The following is a 16,381-nucleotide window of genomic DNA, read 5'->3' as shown; positions in this document are numbered from 1 at the left end:
GTGGTAAGATCAAAAGTCATTGGGCCTCATTATGAGATGGGCAGTAGCCATGGTGCTATTAGCACCATGGCTGCCTCCCATACCGTGTCCGAGTCCGGTCTTGTTCAATGGGGACTTACCGGTGCATTGCGACCCTAGTGGGACCGGTAAGTCCCCATTGAACAAACCATTCCCCATTGCCATTGAGCCCCTATAGGACTCAATGGGAATGGAGAGGGCGCTAATAATGGGCTTGCGAATGGCAAGCCCGTTATTAGCACCCTGGTCCCTTAGCGGGACCCGTAAGGGACGTGCGGTCCGACCACACGTTCCTTACGGTTCCCTCCAAGGGACCTTGGAATCGGGCAGTAAGGGCTTACCGGTCTCCTTACCGTTGCCCGGTATCCTTTACGGCCCGACTCGTAATGACTGTCATTGTATGATTGTAATAATGAACATATGTGATCTGTGGTCCATCCATGGCTCTAACTTATTACCAGTTCTGGGTTCTTTTCTCTGGTGCGTCCCGATCACATGATGCACTCAGGCCTTTGGACAAGCAGTGTTGCAAAAATAGCTTTATGCAAAACAACGACTTCCCTCTACCATCTAGAGAGGGTTTCAATGAAATGTGTTTAAAACTCAGAGAAGAAAAACCTCCAGCACAGGCCCACAGAGTGTAACAGGAGTCCCCTGGCACTGTATTTAACACAACGCCCTGCTTGGTTTACAGCAGATAAATACTGCGTAAAGCGTGTCTGTAAAATAGTCGAAAGGGGTGAGGAGTAACCTTGGGGAGCCGAAGGATATGTAATGACATTATAATGGTGATGAGCTGCAGAGAGTCATTTGCATGTTTAATAGGTTTTATTCAGTATAATCAGATTATAAGATCTTCTCTTCACCGAGGCATCCTAATTAAGAGACATTTCCTCTATGATAACATTATTACCAGACACACATAGCTCTATTTCTCCCAGCCGGAGACTACCTGCATAATACAGTACCTTATAATGTGTCAAAAGCTTTACACATATATATGGACAGATGTGTACCACCATGTATGTGTGAAACGTAAGTATTACAAAGAAAACTGACTGTCAGACTTTAAGGAAATGGCATCTGTTTCTTACACTGAACCTCAATCTCGAGCACATTCAACAGATGCCAACATGCCTCAAAGTGGAATTAGAACTGAATGACGTCACAGCATACCTGGCTGCCTGGAACCCTGACACACAGATATCCACAGGGCAATGTAGGAAGTGAAGAAGAGATGGGGGGTGCTGGGTGGGGGGTAGATTCACTTTGTGGCTGTACCGCAGCTGAGAGAATGCATGCAATCACAGAACGCAAGATGCAGCCTGCATCTCTATCCCCCAACTTCATACAATTGTTCCTCTGCCCCATCCTCCAGCATGTGAGCCAGACTCTGGAGGCGATGGTCCTAAACTAAGTTTAGATTTCCCTAACACATATATCTCACTGATTGCTAAACTGAATGGTCTGGGCACAGAGATCTAGTCTCTTCTAACCTAGTGTTCTAAGGAAAGAGAGAGATCGAGAGTGATGCAATATGGCAGCATTATGGAAAACAGAACAACAAAATCAATGCATGTCTACATCCAGGGCCCATGCAGAGTGACTTGTGTGGAGGACGGCATCGCAGAAGCAGTACCGGCACCGGGGAGGAATGCAAAGTCTGTGCACTCTGCAACCTCCTCTCTGGAACCATTCCAAGCTATGTCTCATTCCATATACATTAACAACATTTGCAGGGAACCGCAGGGAACCTATTTCGTGCTAAAGGCCCACCAGCAGCCTAAAACCAGTGGTACTGCTAAATTTCGACCTATGAGCCAAAACTCATTGTGGTGATATCCTCGACCCTTGGGTCACACACATGCCGCCTCACCAGGTGGCACCTCAGAAAGAAAACGTCTCAGAAATTCAGCAAATATGGCCAGCTCTGCAACCACATGCAATTTGACAGGTGTAATCACAAAGGACATCACAAAAGGCATCACCAGTACCATCGTGGTTGACACAATTGATACACTCACACATGACAATATCGATGACACGGGGTAATTGACGCATGCAGAGTTGGAACGTGTTAGGGAATTCCAATATGTTGCATGCTTGGCCTTCATTGAGATTCAAAATCGTGTCCAATTGCCTGTGTCTGTCTTTCATTGCAGATGCGATACAGGCTACAGTGGGCCACACTGTGAAAAAAAAGACTTCAACGTTTTATATGTGGTTCCGGGGCCAGTAAGATTCCAGTATGTCCTAATAGCAGCCGTAATTGGAACAATCCAGATCGCAATCATCTGTGTTGTGGTTCTCTGCATAACAAGGTCAGTGCATCAATTCTATATATCTGTACGAAAGAAAATAATGGTACACATGTGACCTGTAGCTAACCTTGACACTAAACAAACTATCAAATGTACTCTTTAAAACTGTCATTGCGTCTTTAGACCTATGAACTCGTTTAGGGGATGTCTATTCACCTTCAAGAAACTCATTGTTAAATGTCAACAACATGAACAACTTGTCAAGACTGCATATATAACGGTAGACTCAATCCAGAGAATCATTGTACTATTTGCACATTGGGAGTTCAGGATTTCACATTCTAATCCATTCAGACATCTGGCAGTTATAGCAATTCATCCTATGGGGAGGTACATGGTCTTTTTGTATATAGCGTCCTGGGCCAAGATTGGCCCATGCTAGCAGAAATCTCATGAGGATAGCTCAGGGGCAACGTGATCGCCTTGGAAGCAAGACGGCACGGGGCAACAGAGGTTCGGACCCCGGGTCCGTGCTTAGAGACCTCTGGGTATTAAGCACATTATAACTAACCTATCATAAATGTGGGCACGGACCAGATTGCTGTGTGCTGGTTTTCCTGGTTCCCTTGCCTCTCTTGTGTTCGTTGTTGGCTCAGGGAATGGATTTATAAATTGCTTTATTAGTGAATGTGTCTGTTGGAGAATGGTGTCTACTGGATTGGAGTTCTCCTTCCTTATACTCTTCTGAGCAATCTATTAAGAAACTATTGTTGGTAGTGTTCATGTATACTATCCAATAAAAATAAAAAGCCCTAATTTAAATAAAAAACGAACTATAGGCCAAGCCTACAGCTTTGCAACAATTCTTTAGACGAGTGTCACGTGCCTGCAGTTCTCCACTCTGTGATCTACTCCTGTCCCTCACAATCGTTAGTAACCAGGTAACCTCAGCAGTTCTTATAAGGGTTAGTACAGCCGGAACCTCAGCGGTTATCAGCTCCTTACATGAATCAGCTGGCATATTTGCACACAATGGCTCACACATGATGGTTGAAATGATAAGAAGTAAGTGAAAAGGAACATGTTATTCTCACATAGTGTGTTTGTAGTACAACATTTGCAGTGTATATATTGAGCTGTCTATGTGACCTCCAGTATGTGACTTTTACCATCCAAAAGATAATTCTAATGGCTCTGTACAGTTGTGCAAACACACCCACTCTCTTTCAAGTCTGAGTGTGTTGAAACCATGCACGTAGCAGCACTGTGAAGTAAACATCTTAGTATATTAACTAAACACAATAGGGCATAGAAATACCCAGTGACAGTTGTGAGGGTGCAGAAGTACGAGTCTGACACAGTGGTGGCATGATTTTTGGCAGAGACCTTTATTCGCAAAGACCTGTCTTTCCCTATTTCTATGAGAGGTTGCCCTGACTCAACAAAAATACTAAGGAGTCTGCTAGGACGTTCTGTCAAACGAAATGTCCACAATCCTGTGTCCAAACCTATTTCCTTCCCTTACACTAAAACTAACTAGGGAAAAGTCTGTGTCTTCTTGATCCAGAAGGAGGCTCCTCTTGTGGATACTGACGTTAATGTTAAGTTCTTGATTAGAAAACCCAGTGCACAAAATACTTTCCCAAAATGTCTAGAGACGCAGTCTCTTCCCCTTTGTTTCTTTCTTCCATTCACAAACTTGTGATCTCAAGCCTGGTGTCCTATCCAACCAGACTTGTCCAATGAACGTACTATTCCCACCAAAGTGTTTCTTGCATTTACAATGGGTCCTCGACCCCTTATTTCAACTTCTTATATTTCTCCTTCTTTGGCCCATGAGCCCCAGATCCCTTGGGGCTGTCTCAGGATCTCCTGGACTTGTTCTGCAGTTAGGGATCTGCTTGCTTTTTGCTATTCATATTGGCTTTAGAGTCGCCAACTCGTCTCTCTCTACAACATATCTAGGTCTTTTGCCAAAAGCTTTGGTCCGAGCCTCTTTTTCATTGCCTGTTGACGTTTCAAAGGTACCATTCTCGTTCATTTCACATCCCTTGATGAAGCAGCTTTGTCTGGGATGAGGGCATGGTGTCTTGCCCAATACCGTCTATAGTTCAAACACTGGATCATATTAGTACGGCTTAATAGGCTCATTGTAAAAGACTGGAAGGCTTTGCCATTGAGACAACTGTAGTGCTCTTAGCAGCTACACATGAACAATCCTTTCTGGGATATAGAGGACACCCTAAGCCACGGCATGAAGCCAGAGTAATACTTATCCCGATCTTGCACTTGATAATTGTGTTGACACCGATGTTGAGGGCATCTTATTTGAACTAGGTGTCTGGTTGGCCAGAACCTGACCAGCAAAGATAATCATGGCGCTGAAACCTTTCTGCAGGCTACTTTTAATATTGTAGTGAGACACCGACAATTGTGTGCACCATCAAAGCAGTGACAATCCCAGCGGTAACACATGTGTCTGTCTCCTGTAACTCTTTGTGCCACAAATGAAGACTATTGCCATTGTCAAAGGTGTGGCCCAGATACGTGCATTATAGTGATCTGCAGTAGAGTGCAGATCTTCTAGTTTAATCTGATAGTTTTCTTCCCCTCTGGCTCTATTTAACTGATATCACCAGAACTGAAAACAAAGTCTCATCTCAAAAAAATAAGACAACGTGGCATCTTGAATATATAATTGGGAAAAGAGTCCTGAGAAAACTGACACCCTTCACAAATACCTACATCTGGGGACATTTCTACAGCAAAATATGTTTGTGCAGACTTGAGGTGGAGAGATTGGTTTCAGAGGGTTTAGGTTGGGAGCCGTACAGCGGGATCTGCTATATTCAGTGATAGTGAATATTAGCGCATGGTGTCCTCATATTCCATTGATGCAGGTGTGTTAGAATGACCTACTTTGTAACAATAACAACTTTCTCACTTGGCAATTTAATCTATTCCAATTAGCGTGTCCCTGTAGATTCCCCAGCATCAATGTACTTGACTCAAATTCCTTATAACGGTGTGCAGTAGTGTGTTATTGTGCCTTGGCGAACACACGTTTGGAGCCTTTCTTCATCCCTCATTCATCTCGAGGCAGAGCACATGGGTGGCAGAGCCAGCACAAGCTAACATAATGTTAAACGTTTTGTGAAGCACACCGGTGTGCAGTAGTGTGTTCTTGTGGCTTGGTGAACACATGTGTGGAGCCTTTCCTCATCCACCATTCCTCTGGAGGCGGAGCACTTTGTTGGCAGAGCCAGCACAAGCTAATATAATGTTAGTTGCTGCGTGGAGCACAGTGGTGTGCAGTAGTGTGTTCTTGTGGCTTGGCAAACACACGTTTGGAGCTTTTCCTCATCCATCATTCCTCTGGAGACGGAGCACTTTGTTGGCAGAGCCAGCACAAGCTAATATAATGTTAGTTGCTGCGTGGAGTGCAGCAGTGTGCAGTAGTGTGTTCTTGTGTTCCTGTGGGCTGTGGGAACAGGAACCACAAACTACTTTTCCCTTCAGTGTTACCTGTCTCGGTGATGTACATTTTTGATCTTGTTTCAATTCTGGGCCATGATGGGTCAACAGTTACCACTGTGTAGTTTAGCTGGCCCACTTGTCATTCAACAACATAAGTGAGTGAATGTAGACTGTGGTCTACTGTGAGAACTGAACGTGCAGCAAGTGATGTGAGTCCTTATTGTGAAATTACAAGCAGTTTGTTTTGTTTTGATTTGAGCCTGTTGGCCCAGTGGAGGACAATGGAGGCAATTGAGGCAGTGAACCTTCGCGGCAGAAGGGGTAAGTCACACCTGCACAGCGACCCCTGGCTATTTAAAAAACAATTGTCTTTTGTGCGAGTATGATCCTGGATGTGATTATGAAACAATAGCCAGCGAGGGTTCCATTTTGCTTATAGAGGTGTAGGGTGAGCATGAAAAGACTGTTGCCGGGTGATACGCATTGTCCCTCACGACAAACGTACTACTTCACCAAGAGGAAATGCAGGTGAGAAGTGCTAGTTTGCAAAGTGTTCTTGTGCCCCCCTCTAATGCATTGAGGTGGGAGATTGCACCCGCTAACTGCACTGATGCCCAGGTTTCTGGTGGATCTCCTAGCCTGTCTTCCAAGGGAGGGAAGGTGAGGGTGTACAGCGCTATTTGCAGCCTGCCATCAGAATCACAATTGGCCATGTGCCGCGACCAGTCTGCCGGTCCTGGTGTTTGTAACTTGAAAGCCCTAACTAAGAGAGCGCAAGCAGCACAAGACAGAATGGTGGATACAGCTGCTGGGTGAGTTCAACCTTCGGCTCACACCTTGGGGCTTCCACCAATGCTAATTAGGATTTGGTTGACTTTTTTCTTTTACGATGGAGCAGACTGCAAAAACACTGTGAAATGTAAAAATGCAGATGATAGTTTAAAAGTCTCTTCAGAAAAGAGAGTGCCAGATGATACTGCTGAGGGTGAAGTACTGGACGACGAATTGCTAATGTCAACGCAGCAGCTGGAGTCGCCTCTTTATGGCAATGAGGAGACGTCCCGTAAAACTCCTCTGACGGTGCATAACAATTCCTCCTTTGTGGTTCCCCTGTTTGGGATGGTAACACTGGTACAAGATGGCCAGTGCCCAGGATTCTCTAACTCGGGACATTCAATGGACAATAGTGCTTTAGCACCAACACTGAGGGACGAAATAGCCTTTAGCAAGCACAAGATGCAGTCTTCACAGAACAACACAGCCTTCAGGTGGAAGATTACCAGTGCATTGGAAACCTCTCTAAAACAAGGGGTCTATGTAGAGACTCGAGAACCCCCAGCATATATTGTTACAAATTTAATTTCATATGATGAACAAGATACCTCTAAATCTGAGCAACTAGCCATGTCATCTGATGTCAGGTCAAGGTCTATATCGGGTGGCGACAGAAATGGCCTAACTGCCAAGTTAGGGCTTATGGAACGTACCGAAGAAACAGTCAGGGACTGCATGATGAAAAGGGGATGCCATCAAGGTACTTCATCCTCTTCTGACTCCTCAGATGAAGGGTCTCCATTTTAATCATGTACTACTAACAGAAGAAGCTGTCATGGTCGACAAAAAACCAAGATTGCTACATCATTATTGATGTTGCTACCATGTCAGCATTAACTATTGCACTGGCTCGCTTTATCAAGTTGTACAAATCCTTGACAGACAGCTTAAAGGATCATACAACTATGTGGGCAATCCTCAACTCTAAACTCATCTTCAATGAAGGTTTTGTCACTGCAACTCCATTCAATTCGGAGAAGACATCTGATTACTCTCTCCATCCATTAAGATCTTTACTGGAGTCCCCAGTACAAGAACAGGACCACAAATGAGCCCACGAGGAGTGACTGTGTCGTGGCGGTAGAGCTGGCCTTTCAAGGGTATCTAACAGCCCTGCACGGGCCTAGAGGTAACCCTAAATCATACCATCAGCCGGCTACAATGGTTTCCAGTCCATCAGATCCTCCAAGGGAGACACTGCAACTGCACTTGGGCTCTCACTCAAATGCTGTTATTGATGATCAGTATCTGCGCGACCTGACACAATCGGCTCCCGAAGAGCTTGCACCTAGCCCAAGTGCAAGTATCCCGGCAGGTGAGGTATCAATAGAAGAAATAAATCTTACTTTGTCAAGTCCATCTCCGTTGAGCATTTCCATTGCCAGAGACTATCCAGTCTTTGCTTTGAAAAAATTAAAGAAGCAAGGAGGGAAGCAATCACAGTTATTAGGGATAAAAATAAAAAAAAACATGGCCATCGGGAAAACATTAAATCAAATGACTCGAGGAAATTATTAAGGAACCTGAAAATCTTGGTTATTCCAAAGGGAATGGTCACTTGTACTAAGAGGAATCCAACATCACTGGCACTGGAGCACAGAGAGGAGGAGCAAACTATAAATTGAGGTTCAAACTTATCTCCTGAATAGGAAGCGCAAAGAGAGGATTCCCCTTCGGCATCCATAAAGTTTCTGAAGAACCTGTTGATCTATTCAGTAGAAGACCACCTAGAGCCCCTGTCGAGAACAGTGAATAGACCCTTAAATCCCTACTCAAACCGGCCAAGGCTGGATTTACCTAGCTGTAGGGTAATCGAAGCAGAAACTGCGAGTGTAATGAAGGTGATGCAATGATGAAACTCCTCGTTTGTTTTACCCCTTATATTTACTTGCTTTGATGCTATATGATCTTGTTTTTAAGTGGTGCAGTGAAAGTTGGAAACAGCACCACTGGCAGAGACATTTGGCAGGAGGTGTGTAGGCAGTGACAACAGTCATGTTGAAATCGCTTTTAGATAGAAAGAAAAACATTTGAAATGTTAGGAGCTTATAATTCTCTATTTGCAGGTGCACATTATGTAATGTTAAGCTACCCTGTGCTTATACTGCCTACTGCACCAAATATGATATTATATGATAGTTAATTTATATAGTGTCTATACACAATTGGCCTCATTACCAGTATGGTGGTAAGGCAACAACGGCGCTGGTATCGCTACCGGCACCGTTGATAGCGTACCACCATACTATGAGTTTTGCTCTTGCGAGCAGAACTTGACATTAATAACGGTACCGTTGCTACCACCCTCCCCATTCCCATTAAGCCATATGGGGCTCAAATGGGAATGGGGAAACCAGGTCTGGCAAGGCCGTAATGACCCAGTAATTGCCCTTTTCTGAGCGCCGGATAAAAATCAATACCGGCGGCAGCCATGCCTATACTACAGGTACGGCTACCGGCAGCCTCGTAATGAGGCCCACTGTGTTTCAAAGTGCCTCAAGGCAAGGGAGGGAACAAGGGAAAATACAATGACATTCTTACAGGCCATGGCCTGATGACATTTCTGGTAGAGCTGGAGAAAAACAAAAGGTGAGGGAGAGGGGTGCAGACATTTCAGATAGTGCTGGAGGCGGGGGGGGGGGACAAGTAAGGGCAGGAGGGGAGGAGACCGGCGAGGCTACTATCATACTAGGTCCAGGGACAATTCTGATAGAGTAAGTGCATAGAAGAAAGTAAGGGGAGGAGGGGAGGAGATAGGAAAAGGGAGAAAGAGAGAGGAGGAGAGAACAGAGAGTAAGGAGTCAAAAAGAGTGGAGAAGCAAGAGGGGAGAGCAAATACAATTACAGAAGTCAGTAGTAACACATAATGTTGCAAGCTAGGATACAAAATGAAGATGGGAACAGCAAGATTTTGACCCACCACGAGTACAAGATGCAAAGGAAGTTCAGCATGAGAGTTGAGAAAGGGTGACGCACCGTGAATCAATGAAGTCCATAAAATTCAAATCCAGCATTGTCCACAAGACATTGATGGTGTAACCAGAATGTATCAGGACAGACTCCTGCAGAAGTAGGCTGGAGGGGGGGAGTGTGGGTGTGGGAGCAGGGTAGAAGAATACAGCAAAACAGGCAACACCTATGTGCGAGAAGGGGGGCACAAGGAAACATCAAGGGGGACCAGAGGAGGTGGGGATAGCCTGTTAGGACAGAGGGAGTAAACACATCTTGGTGCATGCATACTGCTGTCTGAGCAGGGGTTCGGGCCCTGGGTTCTGCTGGTCTGAACAGGTCCAAACAGGAATTCCCCTTTTTTTCAACAGCCCTTGACTTTGGAGAGATGCCCTTGATCTAAGAGTTAAGAGCACGAAGGAAGAGGCAGGGCTAAGAAGGTGGGTGGTGCTTAGGCCAGGTGACCTAGACCCACTTGCACCTGCTCCCCATCTGCAAAGGAAAAGAGGCTGGAGGGCTTCTTAAGTAGGGAAAAGAGCAGCAATCAGGAAGGCACCAGGTGGGAGGAGCTAAGGCCAGGTGACCTAGACCCACTTGCACCTGCACAAGTAAGCTACATTTACTTTGTGACTCGGACCAATTATGTTTGAGCTTTATTTTTGTCTTGTTGGTGTGAGTACCATGTCCAGTCATACTTTACGACCGCACATAGTTGTAAAATATATGTAGGGCCTATCTTTCTAAATGATCAGTAATTTGTTTCTGTGAGTATATTGTGCTGTTCTGTAAAATGCTCACTAGACCACACACCAACATGCATACCCATGCTGTGGCCTAAGGGGGCTTTTATCCTCTTCCTAAATTAGGGTTCACAGGTCTGCAAAGGACATTGTGTTGGAGGGGGTTAGAAATATACAACGTACTCCCAAACGTCCATTAAGACGTGTGAATAGACTCAAACTGTGTGGACGTGTGGCATCTCACCCAGGACATGCCAAATGACATGTACATTAGCACACCTGCGAATGGACATACAATATGAGAGCATATGGCGCATATATTAAAACACTAAGGAATAATCATGCACCGACTATAACAAGCAGAGACCATGAAAACATATGGCACATTATGCAACACCATACCATAGAAATGTCATCCATTTTAAGTATCTCCAGGGACAGGAGACATGCCCTGTTCGTGTTGTTATTGTGCCCATAAGACACTCAAGATGAAGGAAATTCCGGGACCCATTTACCAGAGCCTACGCACACCCTAGAAAATGTTCCTATTACGCGCTTCGGTGCGCATACAGCATGGCGTCAATGTTCTTTGCAAATTTGTAACAATTCATTTAATGGGGTTTTGCGATTTTGCCTCTTGATTGGCATTCCAGGCTTGTAGCACTTAATATACATGTGTGAAGTAAATCTGATTACTGCCTTTTGAAAGACTCTGTAGCAGATTGCAGTACTAATCAAGGTAGATAGAGCCATGGATTTTGAACTAAATTTGATTACCCGCTTTGAAAATTGTCTAACAAATTGCTCTGCTAATCAAGGTGAATCAAGTCATGCATCACTTTTCCTTCAAATATGGTAATATAAATTGTATGGCTTTTGTCCTTGTTATGAATGTATTCATAAGACAATATTAGACTAAGATATTGTTTTACTTTTTGTTTCAGTTTGCAGAAGAGGAGTAAGATGATGTTTATCAAAAAAGGCATTTTTTGCAGGGTTTATCTGAGTCTTGCAGATAAATTGGCTTGCATGCTAGATCCTGCTTGCCTTTTTAGTTTGGGCAATTTGGCAGAATTTGCACCACCTATAAAGCAACTATTGAATTAGAGTACAGATCGGGAGAAATGGCAGATGAGGAGGGACACACAGCTTGTAGGTGTTGTCTGGTTATTTGTCCAACCATTGGCTGCCCATGACCATGGTAATCCATATGACCATTCCCACCGAGTTCCTGCTTATCCCCACCCAAAACACCACCTCACGGGGACTCTTTGAGCTCTCTTTAATCATACCTTACCATCAAAGTTTGCATTCCAAGTGCCTACCAGTGTTTATTTTTTTTAAAGCAGTCTTCTGAGAGTTAATGACTTAATTGGACCTGTAAACAGGCTACTGGTGTTCTAAAAATGTCCAGATCTACCTGCAGCCACTCAATTTATAAGCACTATGTGTGTTCTTCACTGAAGTCCTGTTAAAAACAAATCTAGCAGTTTTGGCTTTTGTATAAGTATTTGCCATTTGCCAGCCACTGTTACTAGAGGCGCAGGCGCTGTCACCATTTAGCACTTGCTACCATCCAAGGCCAGTTTTTGGCCACCAAATTTATACCAGTTCTCCGTCCACTGCCGGATACCTCACTTGAGTTTGTTCGTCCACCCCCCAAGAAGCAACGTCACACCTACTACACAGCAATCCACATCCACCTCTGAGATATCACCATCCCTTTCTCTTGTTGTGGCTCCTCAACAGTGTGGGAGTCAAAAGTCTGTCAGATCTACAAATGTACGGAACTACTGGCCCTGACCGGCTATATCGCCTTTGGCCTGCCAATACGCTTCTACTCATTGTATGCGGTGTAACCCTTTCTGCAGTGTATGAAAATGAAATATGTAACCATCCTTTGTTATCATCCACTTTTACAATGTGTTAGTCTACACGCTCACTGTAACCTTGAGCATAGCAATCTGTCCATGTAACTAAGACACTTTCATGCAACAGCGCCTCGATGCCTCCGGGCTGCTAGTGGGCGTTACAGATTTAAAAAATGAATAAATACAAATTATGAAGATACCTTTGGGGGGTGCCTGTACTTCTGCTCTCTATATGGTAGAGGAGAGGCACAGAGGACCCCAGCCAAGATTCTCAAGCGGTAGCTATGGACGAGCAATCAAGGCCTAGCTTCTCGGGAGGGGATGCAGGCTGGTTCTTAAGTACAGTGTAGTCCCCGAACCCCCACAAAGGAATGTCCACACACTGTATTACTGAAAAGACAGTCTTTATATAATTAATATTCAAAGGTATGTACACGATCACAATAACGCACTTTGTACTTGGAGATCAACAATGATAAATATATACAATTCTAAAGTGGTACCACCAATGTTATCAAATCTCATTAAAGTGCATCAACTGTACGGTTAAAATGTCACACAGATCAATAACGAGGAAACCAGCAATAGAGATAGGAGGGAAAGCAAGAAGGTTGAAACAATAGGCAGAATACTGGCCCCTACCGATAGACACAATTCTGTGTGGAGATCACCGCACCTGGGCAACCTGTGAAATAAAGATATATAGCGCAAGCCCAGTCCAAATATTGTTCACTAGTCTTATTTCCTCATATTAAGGTTTCCCTCCCCCCCCCCCAATGTACCTGGTGTAGTGGAGTTCTTCGAAGATGCGTCGAAGGATCCTTCTTGAGTGACTCCCTTTAAAGCAGGAGCCACGGATCGTCGAGAGGCGTCAAAGATGGTGAACTTGTCGTTGACGGTGGCGATGAGAAGTTCAAGGGTGCCGAGACCACGACATCGATCCAGGCGGTGCTCGTCAGCGACGTCCTGCGATGATGAGGTGTGCGGGGCACCTCAGCGATTGATTGTTCAGGACCGCAAAGAGTTTCAGAAGAACTGTGGCCCAGCAAGGGTGTCGAGTCGTCGAAGTCTTTGTGGCCTTCAGGTGGTGGGAAACCCACTAGCAGACTCTCCCCGGCATGTTGGTCGTCCTCGACTTTCTCTAGCGGGACGAAGCGGTCGACGTTGCGGACAAGGGAGTCCTTCGATTCAAATGTTCTTAGGGAAAGGAGCGGACAGCTCTGGTCGTTGGCGGCACGGCGTCAAGTGGTCCCCAAGGCTGGGCAACACAACTTCGACGGGCCTCCAGCGGTTACACAAACTTTGCGAACCCTGGTCAATGGCAATAGACTTCGACAGCGGTGAAGTCCGGGTGCTTTGCTTCGTTCTCCTCAGCGGTCCCGTCTCGGCGGGCAGCCTTTCGAGGGTCTGACTTCCAGGGAGCTTCGGCAAAGGTTAGCGGTGCTTGATGGTCCCTCGGAGCACAGGAAGAGGGCACCTTACCATGTCCTCTCTCGGATCAGTCTTCGACGAATTCGGCAGCTTTCAGATCAGGTCGAAGCAAATGCAACAGCAAGTCTTCTTCTTCCAGTTGGGCATCGAGGATCAGCAGTTCCAGTTACTCTAAAAGTGTAGACAAAGCTTCTGAACAATTTCTAGTGGTGAGAGGTCCCCAGATATACTATCTTGTCTCTCATCCACACTGCTGGGCCAAGCCCCACAGCCAATCATACAGAATGGCATTCATGCAGTCAGTCAGCCAATCAGGCACACAGTGCATTCAGGCCATCCTCCTCCCTCTCAGACACTCACAACAAGGAATGTGGATTGGGACAAGTACCCAGCCATTCAACACTACACACTGCATTCAGGCCAGTTTCGGGCAGGGCTGTCTCAGTCTTTGTCTCTCATACCAGAAACCAGACAGCCACAACAAGAAGTGCATATTGGTCACACACTCCATTCACCCAGGTCCCACCCACAGCGCGTACCCACAACATACAGTCACTGGGAAGGCTCCAGCCAGTCTGGACTGGACTTCACAACAACACCATATATGGAACTTCAACCCAACAGCCAGTCAGTGGGAACGGACAGAGTCAGGGCTTCCCAGGACTTTGGGAAAACAAGGTAACAGGCAATAGAAAGCAAGAGGCCACAGGGGCCATCTTGTTTTCCATCAGGAATCCACTGATTCCAATGGCAGGGCCTGAGTATCCCAAAATGGAGGATACTCAGAGCACCTGTCAAATTCTGCATGGAGCTGCCACCAGCCCATACCTTGCTCTGCGGGCCACCCACAGGTGCCCAAAAACATACAGTAGGGGCACAGGGTTGTACCCCCACCCATGGGTGCCATAAGGGTATCCCATGGTTCTGTTCACCAAACCAAAAGAGAGAGAGCTGCACCGCCAGGAGTCCCACATGAACTCCTGCGCGGAAAACACAACAGAACACACGGTAAAAAGGCAGTAAAGGACAAGTATACGGAGGCCCTGTCCCTCCGATGCACTTCCAGCATCACACAAATGTGTGTCTGCCATCTTGTGAAGCACTAGAATGGCATGCTGCTTTAAGCCTGTAACAACGGGACAGCCGTGAGTCAGTGCTGCAGGCCCCCTGTTGTCTACTTAGGCCAAGCTTCTCACTGATGCTCGACAGCATGGGAGCCAGAGCTCTGCAGCATTGAGAGTTTCTGCGCTCCCACACGGTTGGCCAACTAGAGCTTTTGGGGTAACAGTGAAGAGGGGTGCTAGGAATTCAGTACATCACTCATGTTTATGAAGGCATGGGGTTGCAAAGAAAATACTCTATACCCCCGCTGTGTTTTGCAAACTACAAAAAGATGGTTGCACCATCTTGCTAATCACATATTGGGCTGGATGGAACAAGGGGGAACCCTGAAAAATCCTGCCAGTGTGTTGCTTACATGTACAAAATAAGGGGAGTGAAAGAGCAGCGCTGCTTTGCGGCACAGCCAAACTTCCCATTGAAACAGGGAATATTTCACCTTTAAAATGATGCGGCTCTGACGCTATTTTCATCTCTTCCTCATCACACTACTTTCATCAGTGAGACCCTGCCATTCCCATTCATATTCATATTGTGCTCCATCAAAAGAAAGCATTATCCCTGAATGACAGGCTCTGTCAAGCCAAATCTGGGAAAATCAACAAAAGCTTTATTTCAGCTGCACGGAAAAACACTTGACTTTTGCTACAAAATGTCAAAAATCACTGCTTTAAAAGAAATTCTAGCTCTCTGCGCACATGTCAATTTCAAGAGACCTTGGCCTTGTACAGACTTTTGTGTACAAGAAGCTAACTATGGCTACAAAACAATGTGGAAAATTCAGATGGAACCTTTTGGAAAGGAAAATGCCAGCAGGCCTCACACCGTGTTTAAATGTACTTTTGCAAATAAAGGAAAATACCTGTTTTAAAAGTGTATGTCGGATAAGGCCCTGACCTTATCTAGCAATGTGAAGGGGTGTTTGTGGTGAAACAGATAGGGGATGTTTTGTCCATCAGGCTTGTTTTTGATTCAGGACAAAATAACATAAAATAAAATAATTAAAATATATTGGCTTTTGCAAGCTCCAGAACAGGTTTTTCCTGCTGGCTAAGCTAAGGCTTCCCCCAAAAGGAACCATCATAAACTTCCAGGACACTTGGGTGATAATTACTAGGTTGGAAAACTTTGACTGACTGAGACAAAGAAAGTTCACATACTCATCAGACTTTCGTCTGGGCTGAGGCCTTCTACAATAGAAATTCTGGGACATGAGTACGTGAAAAAGAAAATCACACCTCCCTGTGACTTCTACAAGAAGTTTCAAAGAAAAACTCCATGCTGACCCTGGACTAAGCGAGGAAAGGCATGACCATATATGGAGGACAATTTTGACCATTTGGTTTAAACAGCTATTTTATTAAGAAACTTTTCAGACGTTAATCTTGGAATCTTTGCAGGAATGTAAAAAGTTAACATTTTTAATGTAATTTTTTGGGTTTTAATTTAAGACATTGCAGGATTCTCTGCCATATTGGGAACATTAATGGCAGATAATTGGGTATTCTAAGGAAAGTGTACATGATGCCAATGTAAGATTTAATACTGACATGCCTAATGATAATCCATACACATGTGTAAAGTTATAGAATTTTAGGCTGAATATTTCACACTAAAAATGAACAAAAATTATTAAAAGGACGAAACAATGTCTTACAGACTGCAGAGTTGGACTGGCATG

General features: G+C 45.0%; 1 protein-coding gene across 1 annotated transcript in view; it reads left to right on the top strand.

The window, feature by feature from the left end:
* The window catches only part of TMEFF2 (transmembrane protein with EGF like and two follistatin like domains 2), an 866,447-nt gene that overhangs the window by 818,444 nt on the left and 31,622 nt on the right, over window positions 1-16,381 (top strand). The window contains exon 9 of the mRNA XM_069615689.1: window positions 2,181-2,339. Within this exon, the coding sequence (XP_069471790.1) occupies window positions 2,181-2,339 (159 nt within the window). The remainder of the gene's footprint in view (window positions 1-2,180; window positions 2,340-16,381) is intronic.

This window comes from Ambystoma mexicanum, chromosome 9 (assembly GCF_040938575.1).
Source record: "Ambystoma mexicanum isolate Mex_15411 chromosome 9, UKY_AmexF1_1, whole genome shotgun sequence".
NCBI classification, from domain to species: domain Eukaryota; kingdom Metazoa; phylum Chordata; class Amphibia; order Caudata; family Ambystomatidae; genus Ambystoma; species Ambystoma mexicanum.
Note: the sequence above shows the minus strand (reverse complement) of the source record. Positions and strands in the feature narration are given on the sequence as shown.